Here is a 16,094-nt window from a genome sequence, read left to right as displayed (position 1 = left end):
AATGATCACAGAAATAACTTGAATCTGACAAAAGTAATAAATCAAAAATCTATGAAAATGAACACATGAAAGTCAGACATTGCTTTTCAACCATGCTTCCACAGAAGTTTTAAAAAAATAAAACTCATGAAAGGCCGTGTATATATATTTTTTAAACATTCTTTTCTTTACTCCATCTGTTTCATTGCTTTTTCTATATACTGCAATCTCGCTGTATATAACTAATAATATACATGCTCCTATGAAAGGGGGCCGTCATGCTATATAAATGTCACTGTCAGCTATTGTTAACAGCAACTACATTAGGTAGACGGCAGCAGCGATCAGAGCAAGCTCCAGTCCCTACTGTTACAAGCCAATTCCATCTGTGTATCCCCCTGATAAGATGCCGGCTCAGTTTCTGAGCCCTCTCTGTACACCAGCACCCGACGTGTGACGTAATATTATGTCACTTGTCGGGACAGGGTTAAAATGCACAGCTCAGAATTTGTCAGAAGACTTGCTGCTTCTCCTCTGCCCTTTTTACCCAAAAAGTCTAACCTAATGCAACAGTTTTTGGATCAAAAAATTAGCCCTTTTCGCTGGTTACTGACAGCTGTGGAACCGCTTTCCCTTAACATGTGGTGGCAAACAGGCAGGGAAGGACAAAACATCTCAATAAAGTGACCCTCTAGGAAAATATGCCCATTCTGTATATCAATAGGGGCTTTACGTGAAAGAAGTCCTCCACCGCCAGTGTCTGTTAAGTGCCCATGTAGTAGCTTCCATGAGCCACCCATGAACCTGTGAACAAGGTTCTCTGCTGTTTTTCCGATTACCCAGAGTCATTTATTTCTCTATAAACGCTTCCAAATAGTCGAGGTGGATGCGGCGGCGTGGCACACATGTTTTCTTGGGACGTACACAAAAGAATTCTAGCAATATTGCGTGAGTCTTTAATTGTGCTATTATTTGGTAGTGTGACACTTGGGAGCAGGGTATGACCATGGACCGTGTCTGTATGTAGGTACAATCAGAGTCCACATATAGACAATAGCAATTATATAATCTCTAACAAACGCTTTTCTTTATAACTTTTTCCAAAAATTGAGTATAAGGTGATAAGAATTTAACTTTTGAATGCTGGATATGCCTAATTCAGGCGACCATAATGTATTCGCGTTTTACCGTCTGTATTATGGATGCAACTTCCAACCTATCCTGGAGAGTTTTACAGCTTTGATCTACATCCTCATAGTGATTAGATTTGCTGATAAGCTGTGATTTTCGGCTATGATACTTGTTCTAAGTGGTCATTTTGCGGTTATCTGCATTAGTCCTAATTTACACTGCCAAAGAGACTCCATTTAGACACTAATTGGGTGTTATGAGTTCATTTTCTCCTTCACCTCTGATGTCTGATGAACTCCCTCTGCTGGTGAAAGGAGGTAGTGAAATTGACCTGGATGGGAAGAACCTGTCATCTGAACAGGTGGAATGTGACTGGACATCCGGAATTTCTGAGTGGATATAAGGCAGCCGACGCTCTGCAGGGTTGCTGGTGATCCTTTCTGCTCTGAGCTCTGGCATCCAGTTTAGTTCCTGTCTACTAAAAGCTAAGTTTTTGCTCTGCTATTTTTCCATGAGATTTTGTCTGTTTACTTAGTGTTTGTGTTCAGCCTGCCCTGGTGGGGACGGGCTGAACTCCATTTTTGTCTCTGATCAGTTGATCTCTTTGCTCTGTCTTCAGAATATACCTGAGTGCTGATATAGTGATTTTGAAGTCTAGTGACTTCAGGGCCTTTTCTATCAGACGTGTTGGACATTATTTTTGGCAGGGTTTTTTGCGTGATTGCAGCCAGCATCTTTTCTGTCCTTATATCTAGTTTGTTGGGCCCCATCATTTGCTCAGCCTGTCTTTCTGTCTGTGTTTGTGTTTTCATCTGTTTTTCACCGACAATACATGTTGGGGGCTGTCTATTGCTTTGGGTTCTGCTCTGGGGCAGTTTAGATTTCCCCTTTCTTTCTTAAGGCTTATTTAGCTCTCCGTGGGTCTAGGGCACCGTAGGAACCCCCCACGGCTACTGTTAGTTGTGGTGAATAGGATCAGGGGTCTGCAATCCGCTAGCTACCAACCTCTCCGGTTTTCTGGACTTAGCTTGTGTTTTTGTTTTTTCCTCCTCCAGTGACTCATTCATAACAATTGGGTATCTGTTGTGAATTCTCTCTCTGGCTTCCCTCTGGTGATTACTGAAGATAGTGGAGCTGGTCAGATTGAGAGTTCTCTTTCTGGGCTCCCTCTGGTGGTTACTGGAGGTAGTGGAGCTGATCTGATTGACAGAGGCTTGCCACCTGATAACCAGGAAGACAATTGGAGATCTGGGGTTTCTGATTGGGATTTAAGACAGCTGTCTCCCTCTTTCCCTGCTGGTGATTTTTTTCCTGTGCCTCCTGAGGTCTGATGTCTCCTGCTCTTTCCCTGCATGTCCAGCTAAGTGGTTCATTTGCTATTCTGTTTGCATTTGATCTGGTTTTGTTTATCTCTGCTTTGCTGAATCACCGCCCATATATTACTGCATGTGCCAGTTTGTTTTGTCCCCTGTTATATTGGTCTCTTTTTGCTTTGCTTTCAGAATATACCAGAGTGCTGATATAGTGGGGGCGAAGTCGTGCGACTTCAGTGTTTTTTGCATCAGACGTGTTGGACTTTTGCAGGGTTTTTTGCGTGATTGCAGACAGTGTCTTTCCTTTCCTGTCCTGTCTAGCCAGTGTGGGCCCCATCATTTGCTCAGTCTATTTTTCTGCCTGCGTTTGTGTTTTCATCTTGTCTCACCGACAATATATGTTTGGGGACTATCTATTCCTTTGGGGGTCTGCTCCGGGGCAGTTTAGATTTCCCCTTTCTTGCTTTAGGCTTAGTTAGTTCTCCGGCTGTGCCGAGTCGTTTAGGATCATCGTAGGCATGCTCCACGGCTACTGCTAGTTGTGTGGACAGGATCAGGGGTCTGCATCCACTTAGTTACCAACCTCTCTGGTTTTCTGTGGCTTAGCCTGGGCCTGGTATCCTCCTCGGTGACCCATTCATAGCAGTATCCTGGTCACATCCTTGAACTATTTTTTGCATCATAAATGTAAGTGACTGCTGTATTAACATTTCTGCATTATCGCTTACAGCAGCTTCACGTCCTACCGATCCAGACCTCCAGAGAAGGGGTGCGGTGATTCAAGCCCATCTGAATGATCTGGACAGAAAACGCAGGGTGAGAAAAGAGTGGATGTGGGCAGCTGGATTTTTCTGTAATTTATTTAAGCTGGTTGTATAAAAAAAGGTTGGTAATTATAAAGGGTTGTCCCATTTAAGCCATTTGTGGTCCAACCAGTCCCTAACCCGCATCAATTTGACTTTAAGAGCATATCTTGTCGATATGCCATAGGTTTCCCAGATAAGGGCTCTTTTATATGTCGGCGATTATCAGTCCGATATCAGATCTCAATGCTTGGCCTGTCCGCGAGTCATGTGACCCCCGAAAATGACAGCTTCATATGTTTGTATGAATCTGTCATGGTCAATCTCATGGCCAGTCCGTGCATAAGGCTATGTGCACACGCTGCGGATTGGTCTGCGGATTTTTCCTTGCGGATTTTGCAAAATCGGCAGGTAAATCCGACACAGCTAATTCTGCTGCGGATCCGCAGGGCCAAAACCGCTGCGGATCCGCAGCAGAATCTGCAGCGTGTGTACATACCCTTATGATCCGAGATCGGACCGATGATCACCGGCGTCTAAAAGAGCCCAAAGCTAATCGCTTTGATTAGTTTTGAATGCATAGATGTTGACACATTTAAAACTTTACTATTGTTTTTATTTTTTTAAAGGAGATAATTGACCAGGTAAAACAACTCCTGGGGCTTTGTGAGACCCTTCTTGGTTTTCTGCAGCATGAATTGTCAGAATGGCTTCAAAGGCAAAGAGTATCCTATATTGGAGCCAGCACAAGCATTTGTCTCAGACAACTCGAGACTTGGCAAGTAAAAATATATACTTGTGTGCCTTATTATATTAGCTTGAGTTCTGCACTATGTATCTTACTGTTTCTTAATGAATATCTTCATTTTTAAAGATCAATCTTTATGGTTGATCATAAAACTGATTATTTTTCAGACTAAAAGACGCACCTTAACATAAAACGCGCTCCAGGTTTAGACCACAGAAAATAGGAAAAACAATTTTTTCCTATTAAAACTTCCATGACCGTGTAAAGTGAGGGGTCATTGTCTCTAATTTTAATGTACTAGGCTAGAATAGGGAGGAAATAAATCTATTAGTGTCTCTCTGCAGTGTTATACACACAACACACATACATACATACATGCGCACACACAGCTCTGCTACATACCCCGTATAGACACACACAGTTCTGTTACCTACCCCTGTAGACACACACAGCTCTGCTACATGTGCATATGTAGACGCACACAGCTCTGCTACATGCGCATATATGGACACACATCTCTTCTATACATGCATATATACATACACACGGAGTTCTGTATGCACATATCTACATACACACTAGACTTAGACATACAGAGCTCTGCTACATGCAGACTACATGTATTGCTACATGCAGAATACATGTATTGCTACATGCAGACTACATGCACTGCTAAATGCACTGCTACATGCAGACTACATGTATTGCTAAATGCACTGCTGCATGCAGACTACATACACTGCTAAGTGCACTGCTACATGCACATATAGTCGTACACAACTCTGCAACACACACACACTATACATTACCACTTCATGCAGTTCCTGATTAGGACCTGTACGGAGGCTGCAGTATCTGAACATTTGCAGGACCTGCCACTTAATTAACTCAAGCAAGCACCTTGCAAGTCATGTGATCAGTCACACGACCAGAAAGGTCCTGAAATTACTGGTGCAGAAAGTTCTGCAGCCTCCCTTCAGTCCTGTCATCTTCCTTTCCTGTACTGGACCGATCATATATCAGTGTCTGGCAGGAGGAGAGAGGGAGCTGTCTGTGATAGGGAAGGATGCGATGTCAGTGTTTTCCTCCAGCACAGGAAGCTGCTTCCGGACTACAAGACACACTTTTTAACAAGAGTTTTTAATGTAAAAAAATGCATCTTATAGTCCGAAAAATACAGACAGCCCCTTCTTAAATGCTATGTTCCCCAGTGTAAAATAAAAATATCAGATACTTAATCTCGCACACAGAGTGCTCATGTGGCCCAAAAATCAGCAGCTGCTAAATGGCTGCAATTCTCCCACTTTCTTTGCTTGTCCGAGGTTCATCCAAGTGTGAGCAAAGTAACTCATTAGTTGCTAATGACTGGCTGCAGCGCTTACATGGTATATTATACAGGATTATACAGCCATTATGATGTGGTTTTTCTCCTTCAATGTAACTACACCAGCCTCATCAGGTCTATTTAATAGTTTTGTTGTGAAATCCATTTTAATGAATTAACAACTCTTCACATTTATAATTTAGGGTGACAAGGACAGTGACGGTGTTTTTCCACTTGAAGCGTATTCTTCGTACTCTAAAGGAGCTTTCAGCTCAAGTATCCTATCAAGGAGACCCCCTGAAAATTGACCCTCCAAAACTAGAGGAAAGGCTGCGTGAAATGCTGCTGTGTCTTCTACAGAGGTAAAGCTAAGCTGCCATCGCTGGAAAACTATTTTTCATCTTGTTTTATACAAGCGTAAACCCATTTGCTGTTAGTTTTCTATTGCCTGACTCTCCAGTAGTTTGGTGTTCTCGTCTTCTAAGGAAGACCTAGGCAGAATACAGCACTGTGTCTGGCTTCATCCTCGGGATGCAGACACCTGTTACTATAATGATGGAGGAAGAAGCTGTTGGTTTCCTTCTCCATCATTCAGCCTGGGTGTCTAAGACCCTGCACAGCAAGTTCCATGATGTCACTAGATCGAGCCTTCTGTGCGGAGCCTCAGTCCACCCAGTGTGCAGAGCGGGTCAACACATCATGTGAACACATCTAGATGATCAGGTCTATATTTTTTATTTTATTATTGCAGTGTGTTGTGAAATACGCCATGTCCTATAAAGTTATCAGAAATTGGCTTAAAAGAAAGTTTAATAGAAGAGGCTTAGGCTAACTTCACACAATGAATATTTGGTGTGGCAGAACGTTTGCAAAAACCAGCCGATGCCCTATATGCAATTTAAAATTACCAGAGGCAGATGGCAGAACGCTGTGTGACACCTGCACCACCAGAGTTGTGAGGGAAGAACAACCATCCCTATTGTCTCTGATGAGGTCTCTAATCCGGGAAGAAGTCCCAGGCCTCTATATCTAGCCTTTCCCGCCCGCAACCTCCCAGTCCAGGTCCAAGAGCTATGAGACCTCGGTGGGAGATGGAACTAAGCTCGGGTTCCCAGCTTAGTTCCACCCCAGCTCCCGGGTTCAGACCAGGAAGAATGGGGTGAAGTAGTTATGGTAAATCCAGAACGGGCAGGAGAGCAGGAGATACTTATTTGCCTCGGAAAATACCGATGACCTAGTCCAGGCAGTCAGAGATACGATGCAGGTGGAGGAGGTCCAAAAACCGCAGTCCAGACAGGATGAGATGTTTGGGGGTCTCAGAGCTCAGACGCATCAGGTTCCCAGTGAATGACCAAATCCGGGCTATGGTCCTGGAGAAATGGGAGGATGCGGAGAAACGTTTGGTGATACCATGGGACTTTAAAAAATCATTTAACCTTTGATCCTGAGGACATTAAGATCTGGAAGGAGGTTCCCAAGATAGATGTACCAGTCGCAAGGAAGACATCTATACCCGTTGAAGGCTCATGAAGTCTGAAGGACCCTATGGACACGAAGGCGGATAACCTCCTGAAACGGGCTTGGGAGACATCCGTGGCTTTGATCAAGACCAGTATATAGCCTCCACTTTAGTTGACAGCTCTGTGTTTCTACATACATCTGCCGAATCTGTAAGGTTCTCAGATAGAAATGGCTCGTTGTTTAATGCGACCTTTAGGAATATCTGGATCAAAACTTGGTTTGGGGACAACACCGCTAAAAATAAGTTATGCTCCATTCCCCTCTCAGGGTTAAGGGTGTTCGGGCCAGCATTGGATGACATCTTAGAGAAAGAATCGGACAAAAAGAAAGGGTTTCTTGAAGATAGGTTTAGAAGGACCCAGTCCTTTTGGAAACCAGGGCCGTCTTGGAGACAGTCCGATTACAGGGGCCAAGGGATGTCCAGTAGAGGAACCCACCACAAAGGAGGAAAGAGTAAGGGATCCCTTTTGGGTCAGGTTCAAGATCAAGAAGACAATGACGCCATCTTGGTCGGGGGGGCGACTCAAGCGGTTTGCAGCAAGTTGGGACCACATTACCCAGCATCAGTGGGTTCTCAGAACCATAGCGGAGGGTTATGCAATAGAGTTTACTGCACCTCCTCCTGAAAGGTATATCGCTTCCCGTACCTTGTCGACAAAGTCACCCATGGTAGCAGACATAAGGGAGCTGGTCGACACTGCTGTTATAATTCCGATCTCCCAGGCAGACGAGGGCAAGGATGACGATTAAGCATTATTCACCATCATAAAGCCATCAGGACAATCCCGCACTATAATAAATCTGAAGCGCTTGAACTTCTTGGTAAAGTACAAAACATTAAGGATGGAGTCGATAAAATCTACAGTTCCCCTTATAGACAGGGATGCATTTATGTGTACCCTGGATCTAAAAAGTGCATATTTTTGAGATTTGCCTTAAAGATCCAGAATCAAACCTGCCACTTTCAGTTTCATTGCCTTTCATTCGGCTTAGCATCGGCTCCTCTGGTATTCACCAAATTGGTGTCAAAGATGGTAGCCTACTTAAGGAGCAAAGAGATAATCATAATGCCATACTTGGACGATTTCCTCCTGGTGATGAGTTCGATGGAAGAACTCTGACTTCACAGGGAGAAGACCATATCCACAATAGTGTAGCTTGGATGGATCCTCAACTGGCAGAAGTCGGACCTGGTGCCGGAAAACAGGAACATTTTGTTGGGAGTACTATTGTATTCCAGATGCAGAACATCCTTCCTACCGGAAGAAAAGCAGGAGACTGTGCGAAGCAGAATTCGAGAGTTCCTGAGAAGTCAGGGTTCAATCAGGTCAGCAATGAAGATTTTAGGCCTCCTAACAGCTTGCATCCCCTGTATCCGGTGGGCCCATTTCCACTGTAGAGCCTTGCAGAGGGAAGTCCTGTCCATCTAGAACCGGCACCAGTCATCACCCGACAGAGGAATGTCCTTATTCCCGGCAGCGAGAAGATCACTATTTTGGTGGACTCAGTCAAAAAATCTGCAGTTAGGCATTCCTTGGATTTCCTCACTGTGCATAGTGATCACTACGGACGCCAGCAAGTGGAGTTGGGGAGCGCACTTGGAGGGCAAGATTCTTCAGGTCGTCCAACTACAGGGATCTCTACGCCGCGTGGGAAGCCCTAAGGCGAAATCAGTCATATCTAAAGAGGCAACATGTAAAAATCCTATCGGACAACATAACAAGGGTATCTTTCTTGCGACCCCAAGGGGGCCCCAGACACCGGGTGCTTCAGGATCTGGTGTACAGAATATTTTCCTGGGCAGAGAAAACGGTCCTTTCGATGGCGGCGGTTCATCTTGAGGGATCCCAAAAATCTAGTGGCCGATTACCTGAGCAGACAGAAAGTCTGGCCGACTGAATGGAAGCTAAACTAAGAGGTTTTCCAGTACTTGTGTCATCTCTGGGGTACACCTCAAATAGACCTAGTCGCGACCATGAAGAACACAAAGGTTGACAGGTTTTACTCCCTAAATCCAATGGATAATCCAGAAGCCGTCGACGCGTTGAGTCAGAGGTGGGACAGGTCTCTGTCTTATGCCTTTTCCTCGATGGCAATTATTCCAGAAGTTCTCAGGAAAATCCAAGAGGATCAGGCAAAGGTACTTCTGAGCGCCCCGTATTGGTCAAAGAGAAGTTGGTTCCCACTGCTAAGAGCCATGGCGATAGAATATTCAGTTATGCTTCCCCAGAGGAAAGATATAATCCACCAGGGTCCAGTCTTCCATCAAAGCCCATAAAGACTTCATCTGTCAGCTTGGATCCTGAGCGGAACATCCTGAGAGCTCAGGGGTTATCGGACCAGGTTATTACCATGATTCAGGCTAGCAGAAAGCCAGTCGCATCTTCAATATACAATAAAATCTGGAAGAGGTTCTGTTTGGAAGGTGGCAGGTCCGATCTTGTTCCCGGCAGGCCCAATATTCCAAAGATCTTAGATTTCCTCCAGGTGGGTTTTAATAAAGGGCTCATGCCAAGCACCCTTAAAGTCCAGATATCGGCATTAAGTACATTCTTTGACTATTCGTTGGTCACTCACCCATGGGTAGCTAGGTTTGCCAGGTCAATTTAGAGGTTGCGACCTACTGTAAGGCAGTCGGTGCCCCCTTGGGATTTGAATCTGTTCCTTAAAGCCCTCTGTAAAGATCCTTATGTACCCAGGCAGAAGATGTCCATCTCATATCGGACCATCAAAATGGCGTTTTTAGTGGCTATTACTACTGCGAAGAGGGTAGGAAAAATTTAGGTCCTGTCCACTCGGGATCCATAGCTTCAGATATGGGAGGATCAAATAATCCTAAAATTAGACCCTGCTTTCTTACCTAACGTAGTGACCTCTCAGAAACTAAAACGGGAGATTATCTTACCCTCCTTTTGTGAAAACCCGTCAAATCAGAAAGAGCAGGCCTTTCACGCGTTGGACGTTAGGCCGGCGGTCATCGAATATCTAGAGGCCACTCGTATTTGGAGGCAGGATCCTAACTTGTTTATTTTATACGGGAAAAAAGCCTCAAAAACCACCATCGCAAGATGGATCACCTCAGCAATCTCCCTAGTCTACCAGTCAGAGGGGATCATTCCCCCCCCCCCCCCCAAAGGATTGAGAGCCCACTCGACTAGAGCAGTCTCCACCTCCTGGGCTGAGAAGGCAGGAGCATCAGTTGAGCAAATCTGTAGGGCCGCAACCTGGGTCTTGCTAGATACATTTTGCAAACATTATAAATTAGATGTACTACTCAGCAAACTGCCTTCGGCAGAAAGGTTCTCCAGGCAGTGGTGCCACCCTGAGGAGGTACTTTGGTATTCTCCCTGGTGCTGTCAGGAGGGACATCTTGGAAAATAAATATTAGACCTCCTGGTGATTATGTTTCCAGGAGTCCATCCTGACAGCACGGTTAGTTCCCTCCGTGTTTGCTTTGTTTCATGATGTCTTGATACGATATCGGTTGAAAAAATTTGTTAGGTTGCATCAATCATGGTGTGATACTTGTTAAAACACTGAGGGAGGTGGGTGGGGAGGGGCGTTTTAACCTCTCGTGTGATTCCAGTCCCTGTAAGGAGGAGGATGACCTCCATGGTGGATTTTCTTAAACTCATTCAAACGAACAAGTCTATGGGGAAAATTATTTCATGTATTGCAGATTTTAAAAATGCATTGCAGGTCATTTTACACTGAATGGGAAAAAAACACAGTGGGCATGAGATTTCTATAAATTCCACTCACTTTGCTGGAACTGTAAGACGCTGCATTTTCTGCTGTAAAAATCTGCAGCATCAAAGACTCACCAAGTACTCATTGTGGGAATTTAGCCTTATTGGTATATGCACATGACATCCACATAAAAATGCTGCCCCTTGTTCAGTCTTAGGTGACCTCTTTTTACCATTTTAGGGTTCAGAAGCCTTGAAATGGTTAAAAGTTGTTAATTTATACTTAGGACGGCTAAAGCCCTGTTACACATAGCGATATCGCTAGCAATATCGCTGTAACGTCACCGATTTTGTGACGTAGCAGCGATATTGCTAGCGATATCGCTATGTCTGATACTTACCTCCGACTGGCTCCCCCGCTGTCTGTCGCTGATCGCACAAGAACGTCCTGGACCATTTCTCATCGGGCGCTTCCTGCTGGGCTTCCTGTGGCGCCGATGAGCGACGCGTGGATGCGGGCGGGAGGACGTCAGGATCACCGCGTCTGACAGGTAAGTAGTGACCCCCAACCGCTGCTATGTTGCTGGTGAGATCTGCCTGTGTGGCAGCTCACTAGCGACCACTTAGCGATGCACCAGCAATCCATATCGTTGTCGAGATCGCTGGTGCATCGCTAAGTGTAACGGTACCCTTAGTTTGGAAGCTGCTGCTCGATATACATAAAAGTAAAGAGCAAATATGTTGACGGCGTCATTTCACCTAACGAGCAAGCATTTTGCTTGTTGGTCAGGTGATCAGCAGCCTAGTTTCACTTTCTATAGTCTCTCATTCCCGATAATTGTGCCGCTGTCATTGTAACTTTAGAGAAATATTTTTCAAAACCTACTAGGAGATTCTTGGCTAATTTTGCATTTATAAACCAAATTTTTTTTTTTTGTAGATTTACCGCAAATCTTTTCCACATTAGATGAAGTAATTCTGAGCTGAAAATGTTCCTTTTGCACAATTTTCCCTTTTACACTTACACTTTCTGTAGACTTGTGAGTAACTTTAATTAAACTATTTCCTTTTTTTTTTTTTTAAATCAGATCATTCGTTGTACATAAGCAACCAATTATGACGTGTCCGTGCAGAAGACCCTTGGTACTAAAAACCAGCACACAATTCTCTGTGGGGGCCAGGTGAGTAGAGAATAACTAGACGTTTGTGAGTACAGATGCTTTTGGAGATCTTATATGGGCTATTGTAACTTGGCTCCATTCAGCATACAACTTGACAGATATGTGGAGATACTGTATGTGGCACACGTGAAGATGATGCCCATTCGCATGGGCATGTCTCTGGTACTCACTATATTGTATGTACCGATTGGTTGTCTGCCAGCGCCTCTCTATGGTTTGGTTTCCGTTTCGCATGTCTGAACACTTCCAGTGGTTTAGGCATGCGAAGTTCTATAAACGGATCCATTAACCGATGACAATCCGTTATGGTCCTCCCATAGATCTCAAGGTTTAAAAAAAAAATGGCTCCTTTCACAAAATGAATTGTTTGCCATTTTTTGTATAGTTGGTCATAAAAGTTGTGCAGATTACATTTTTTTTTGTTCTAGCCAAAAGCAGAAAGTAGGGAAGTCAAAGACATGTCATGGCAAAACAAATCCAGAAACAAAATGAAAGGGGTTGTCCCACGAACAAAGTACATTTTAATCAGTATATCTTGAATAGTAAAAAGTTCCACAAATGGATGTGTTTAAAAATAATTGTTCCTCTGCTGAGATAATCTTGTCAGGGGAGGGAACAAAGGAGTATACAGACAGGACAGCATGGGCTCACAGCTGACTCTTTCTGTGAAGGAAAACATTTCCTGTTTAAAAACCTGTTTTACCACACAGGAAGAATCAGCTGTGATCCCCTGCTGTCTTGTCTGTATACTCTCTTGCTTCCTCCCCTGCCCAGGAGATGTGGTGTTAGGAGCACACTAAGCAAATACAAAAAGAGATTATCTCCTCCTCCGCAGTATACACCCTCTGCTGGCTCTACCCTGAACCAGTTCTTGCTTAGTGTCTGTAGGAGGCACTAGGGTCTGGCTTCAAACCCTGACGTTATTATTTTAATTTTTACATTTGTTCTTTTTTACCTTTTTTTCTACGGATTGAAGGGGCGACGGGGCCTTTTAAGGTCCCGATCTCCCAAAATCATCAACAGGCGGGCACGCGGAGTGTCGTCTCCCCGTATCCCCTCCTGCAACCTCAAAACCTCAACGCCAGCCTGAGCTCTCCTTAGGGGCGACGGATCCCATCAATGGGTCCGCTCTCCCCACATCAGCAACAGATGGGAACATGGGGTGTCGCCCCCAAGTAGCCCCTTCTGGAGCTCAACCGACATGCCAGCTTGCCTCACCAATTCTGACAAGAAAATTACTTCAGGTAAGATGCAGAGGCCCCATGCGGCGTCCGTATGGCCCCACTCCACTACCACTGTCAGAAAGCGGATGGTGACAGGCGGTGAAAGAGACATCTCTACCTGTCTATCAAAGGGATCGTGGATTGAGGAGACAATCCGTACAGATGGAAAGCGGTCTTCAATCTCCTGTTTACCTCATGGCGGTGCATTGCGGCCTCCGCTGCATTGCGGCCCCTGTCGCCATACATCGCGGTCTCCGCTACATCGCGGCTTCCGCCGCCCCCATTGTGGCCTCTGCTGCCCCCATCCAGGCCTCCCCTGCCCCCATCACGACCTCCGCTCCACCCATCGTGGCCTGCGCCGCCTCCCACCACCCCCGCCGCGGCTGATAGCAGCCGCCGCCATTCGGCCGCCACCATTATCGCGGTGCGGCCGTGATCAAAATTTAGGTCCTGGCTTCTGGCCGGGATAGGCTTAACTCCGCCCACTTGGCCGACTACACCCATGTCTTGTCGCCTCTCTTAATGAGAAGCGCTGCGGCTGCTTCTCTTGCTCCCTGGCCCTGACTCCGCCCATATTTCTGGCGCTTCTCGTTCCTCACGAGAAGCGCCAACCCCGTCTCAACCTGATTCTTAAAGGAGCATCCAAGCTCATATAAAAAAGGATCATATAGAAGGATCGGGAAGTGATGGCTACAAAGTTCCCCTGTGTAAATGTGCATGAAGCGCTCCACTAACAGAGATCTGGGCATATGTCATGGGCTACTATACAGTGCTGCAGATCAGCAGAATCACTCACTTGTGCAATGGCTGCAGGAATATATCGAGCCATCCAATGGCGTTGCTTGCCCATACTGTGCAACACAGGACTCATGCCTGTCGCCACCGACGTGCTTCTCGCTGCACTTTGTCGGGTGGCGATCTCCCAGGAGGCGTTGGCACCACGGCACGTGTCATTTCTGACTGCGGATACCATTACTCTGCTTACTTCGTGGCGCAGACTATCATCTCTGCAGGCACAAGACCTGGGGACACTTAACAAATGTGATAAAACGCACACTGTAGTTTACGCCTTATGTACTACGTGTAATGCCCCAGTACTACGAGGCACTCCACTGCATTCTGGGCAGCCCGAATGGGCCATGACCCTGGCACAGTCCGTGACTGACTAAGGCTATAGAATCCTTCCGTGATTTCTACTCAAGTCACAGCATCAGTTTACCTTGCGAAGAAGGCCCCTCTGCCATTCGAGATTCTTCCTCAGACGGGCCGGACAGCAGCAAAGAATGTCCAATCTTGGTGCCTCGGTGTACACAGGCTCCGTTTCCCGCCCCCCCTCTTCTGGGGTTTGCAGTGAACATGGCTCAATGAGTCTGATGTGGCCGTAAACCCGGACTCGCTAGAGTACCTGGAGTCCCTAGATGCCCTCATTAAAGCGGTTAATAAAGCTCTGAGAGTTGTACGAGGAGCCTGAAATTAGTCCTGCTCACACTGGGACCTTTAGAAGGACCAAGCGTCCTCACAGGGTTTTTTACCAACCACCCTGAGTTTCTGACATTGTTCAGAGACATACCAGTCGCCCGGACAAACGATTCTCAGGGCAAAAGCTGCTAAAAGCATGGTACTCCTTTGCCCCCACTCTAGTAAAAGAGTGGACAGAGTCTCCAGCAGCGGATCCTCACATATCGCGGCTCACTTCCTAAACTCTACTTCTTTGACCCGACGGCTCGTCTATTAAAAAAAAAAACACTGACCCTCTCATTGGCAAACTTGTGCGGTCAGTCTTTGAGGCTGCGGGAGCAGCCCTCTTCCCTTTATTCACCTCACCTAGGTAGCCAGTGCCATGGTGGCCTGGGCTGAGGCCCTAGCCAAGTCTGGTCAGGGCAATAACCTACCTCACTAGGTGGTCAGACTTGCTTACCAAATTGCCTGGGCCAGGGATTATGTGGTACATGCATCCCTAGATGCAGCTAACTGTGCCGCTCTTATAGCTGCAAACGCCATTACCATCAGGAGAGCCCTATGGCTCTGGGAGTGGCGAGCAGATTCTGCTTCCAAATAAAAAAACACAACTTCCTTTCCAGAGCGGGTGTTTATTACGCTACTGGAGGAAAGAGCAAGTTCATTCGGCCCTTTCGAAGCCAACAACAGGTTCGTCTCAGGTTTTTTTCATAGTAACGCAGGCTGTTGTCCCGCAACCACTTCCTCCACGTCAGCCCGTCCCCCGCGTAGGGACAGGGATTCACAGCCTTCATTCAAGCCCTCCGATTTCTGGAAACACAGACCCTCACGGTCCGGACCCAGGGGTACCCCTTCCTACAAATTCTCTGCTCAATAACTCATTGCAGTATCTGGAAGACACAAACAGGGTAGGCGGCCGTCTCCTCTTGTTTCACCAGGTCTGCCTGGTGGTCGTTCTCGACCAATGGGTCAGAAATCTGGTGTTTTCCAGATACAAAAATGGAATTTGTGTCGCCCTCGCCAACACGTTTCTTCCGGTTCGTCTTTTTAGGACAAAAGGAGCAGGCGGCCCCATTTTATCAGGCCAATTATGCACTTCGCAATTACGGAGTCATTGTTCCAGTTCCACACGCAGACAGGTTCAAACGGTTTTACTCAAACCTGTTTGTGGTCCCAAAGAAGGACGAAATCATGCGTCCCATCCTAGACTGAAGACTGTTGAACTAGTTTGGCAGAGTTCGTAATTTCTGAATGGAAGTTTTCCGTTCTGTTATCACCTCACATTCCAAATTTTTCCCAGGCCATCAAGGTTTTCTCTGCTTCGCCATCGGAGATGAGCACTTTCACTTCACGGCTCGCCACTGCTCCCGGAGTGTTCACCAAGGGAATGTGGCAGTAGTTATGTCTATCCTGCACTCTCGGAGTGTGGTGATTCTGCCCTACCTAGGTTGATTGGCGAACTTGAGCAACTCCTCTCCAGCCCCATCCCAGAAAATCGCCTTTTTAGGGATGATGCTGGACACTTCCCGAGGGTTGATAATTCTCCCTCCAGAAAAGATTTCCGCTTTGATCCAGGAAGCTCGGAAGCTTCCCCTCGCCCGTCCCCTCTCCCTGCGGTCCGGAATGCAGGTCCTGGGGAAAATTGTGGCGACATTCGAAGCAGTTCTCTGCGGCAGGCATTGCTATCAGCGTGGTACAAATATCCGTCCTCCCTGGACCGCCGG

At 46.2% G+C, this 16,094-nt stretch overlaps 1 protein-coding gene across 1 annotated transcript in view; it reads left to right on the top strand.

Annotated features, from left to right (window-relative positions):
* Positions 1-16,094, top strand: part of STAT2 (signal transducer and activator of transcription 2) — a 129,030-nt gene that overhangs the window by 53,794 nt on the left and 59,142 nt on the right. Inside the window, exons 7-10 of the mRNA XM_073552239.1 lie at positions 3,154-3,239; positions 3,856-4,004; positions 5,502-5,660; positions 11,597-11,689. Coding sequence (XP_073408340.1) covers positions 3,154-3,239; positions 3,856-4,004; positions 5,502-5,660; positions 11,597-11,689 — 487 coding nt within the window. The remainder of the gene's footprint in view (positions 1-3,153; positions 3,240-3,855; positions 4,005-5,501; positions 5,661-11,596; positions 11,690-16,094) is intronic.

This window comes from Dendrobates tinctorius, unplaced genomic scaffold, assembly GCF_039654945.1.
Source record: "Dendrobates tinctorius isolate UK_male_01 unplaced genomic scaffold, ASM3965494v1 ptg000187l, whole genome shotgun sequence".
NCBI classification, from domain to species: domain Eukaryota; kingdom Metazoa; phylum Chordata; class Amphibia; order Anura; family Dendrobatidae; genus Dendrobates; species Dendrobates tinctorius.
This window is presented reverse-complemented; position numbering and strand designations above follow the sequence as displayed.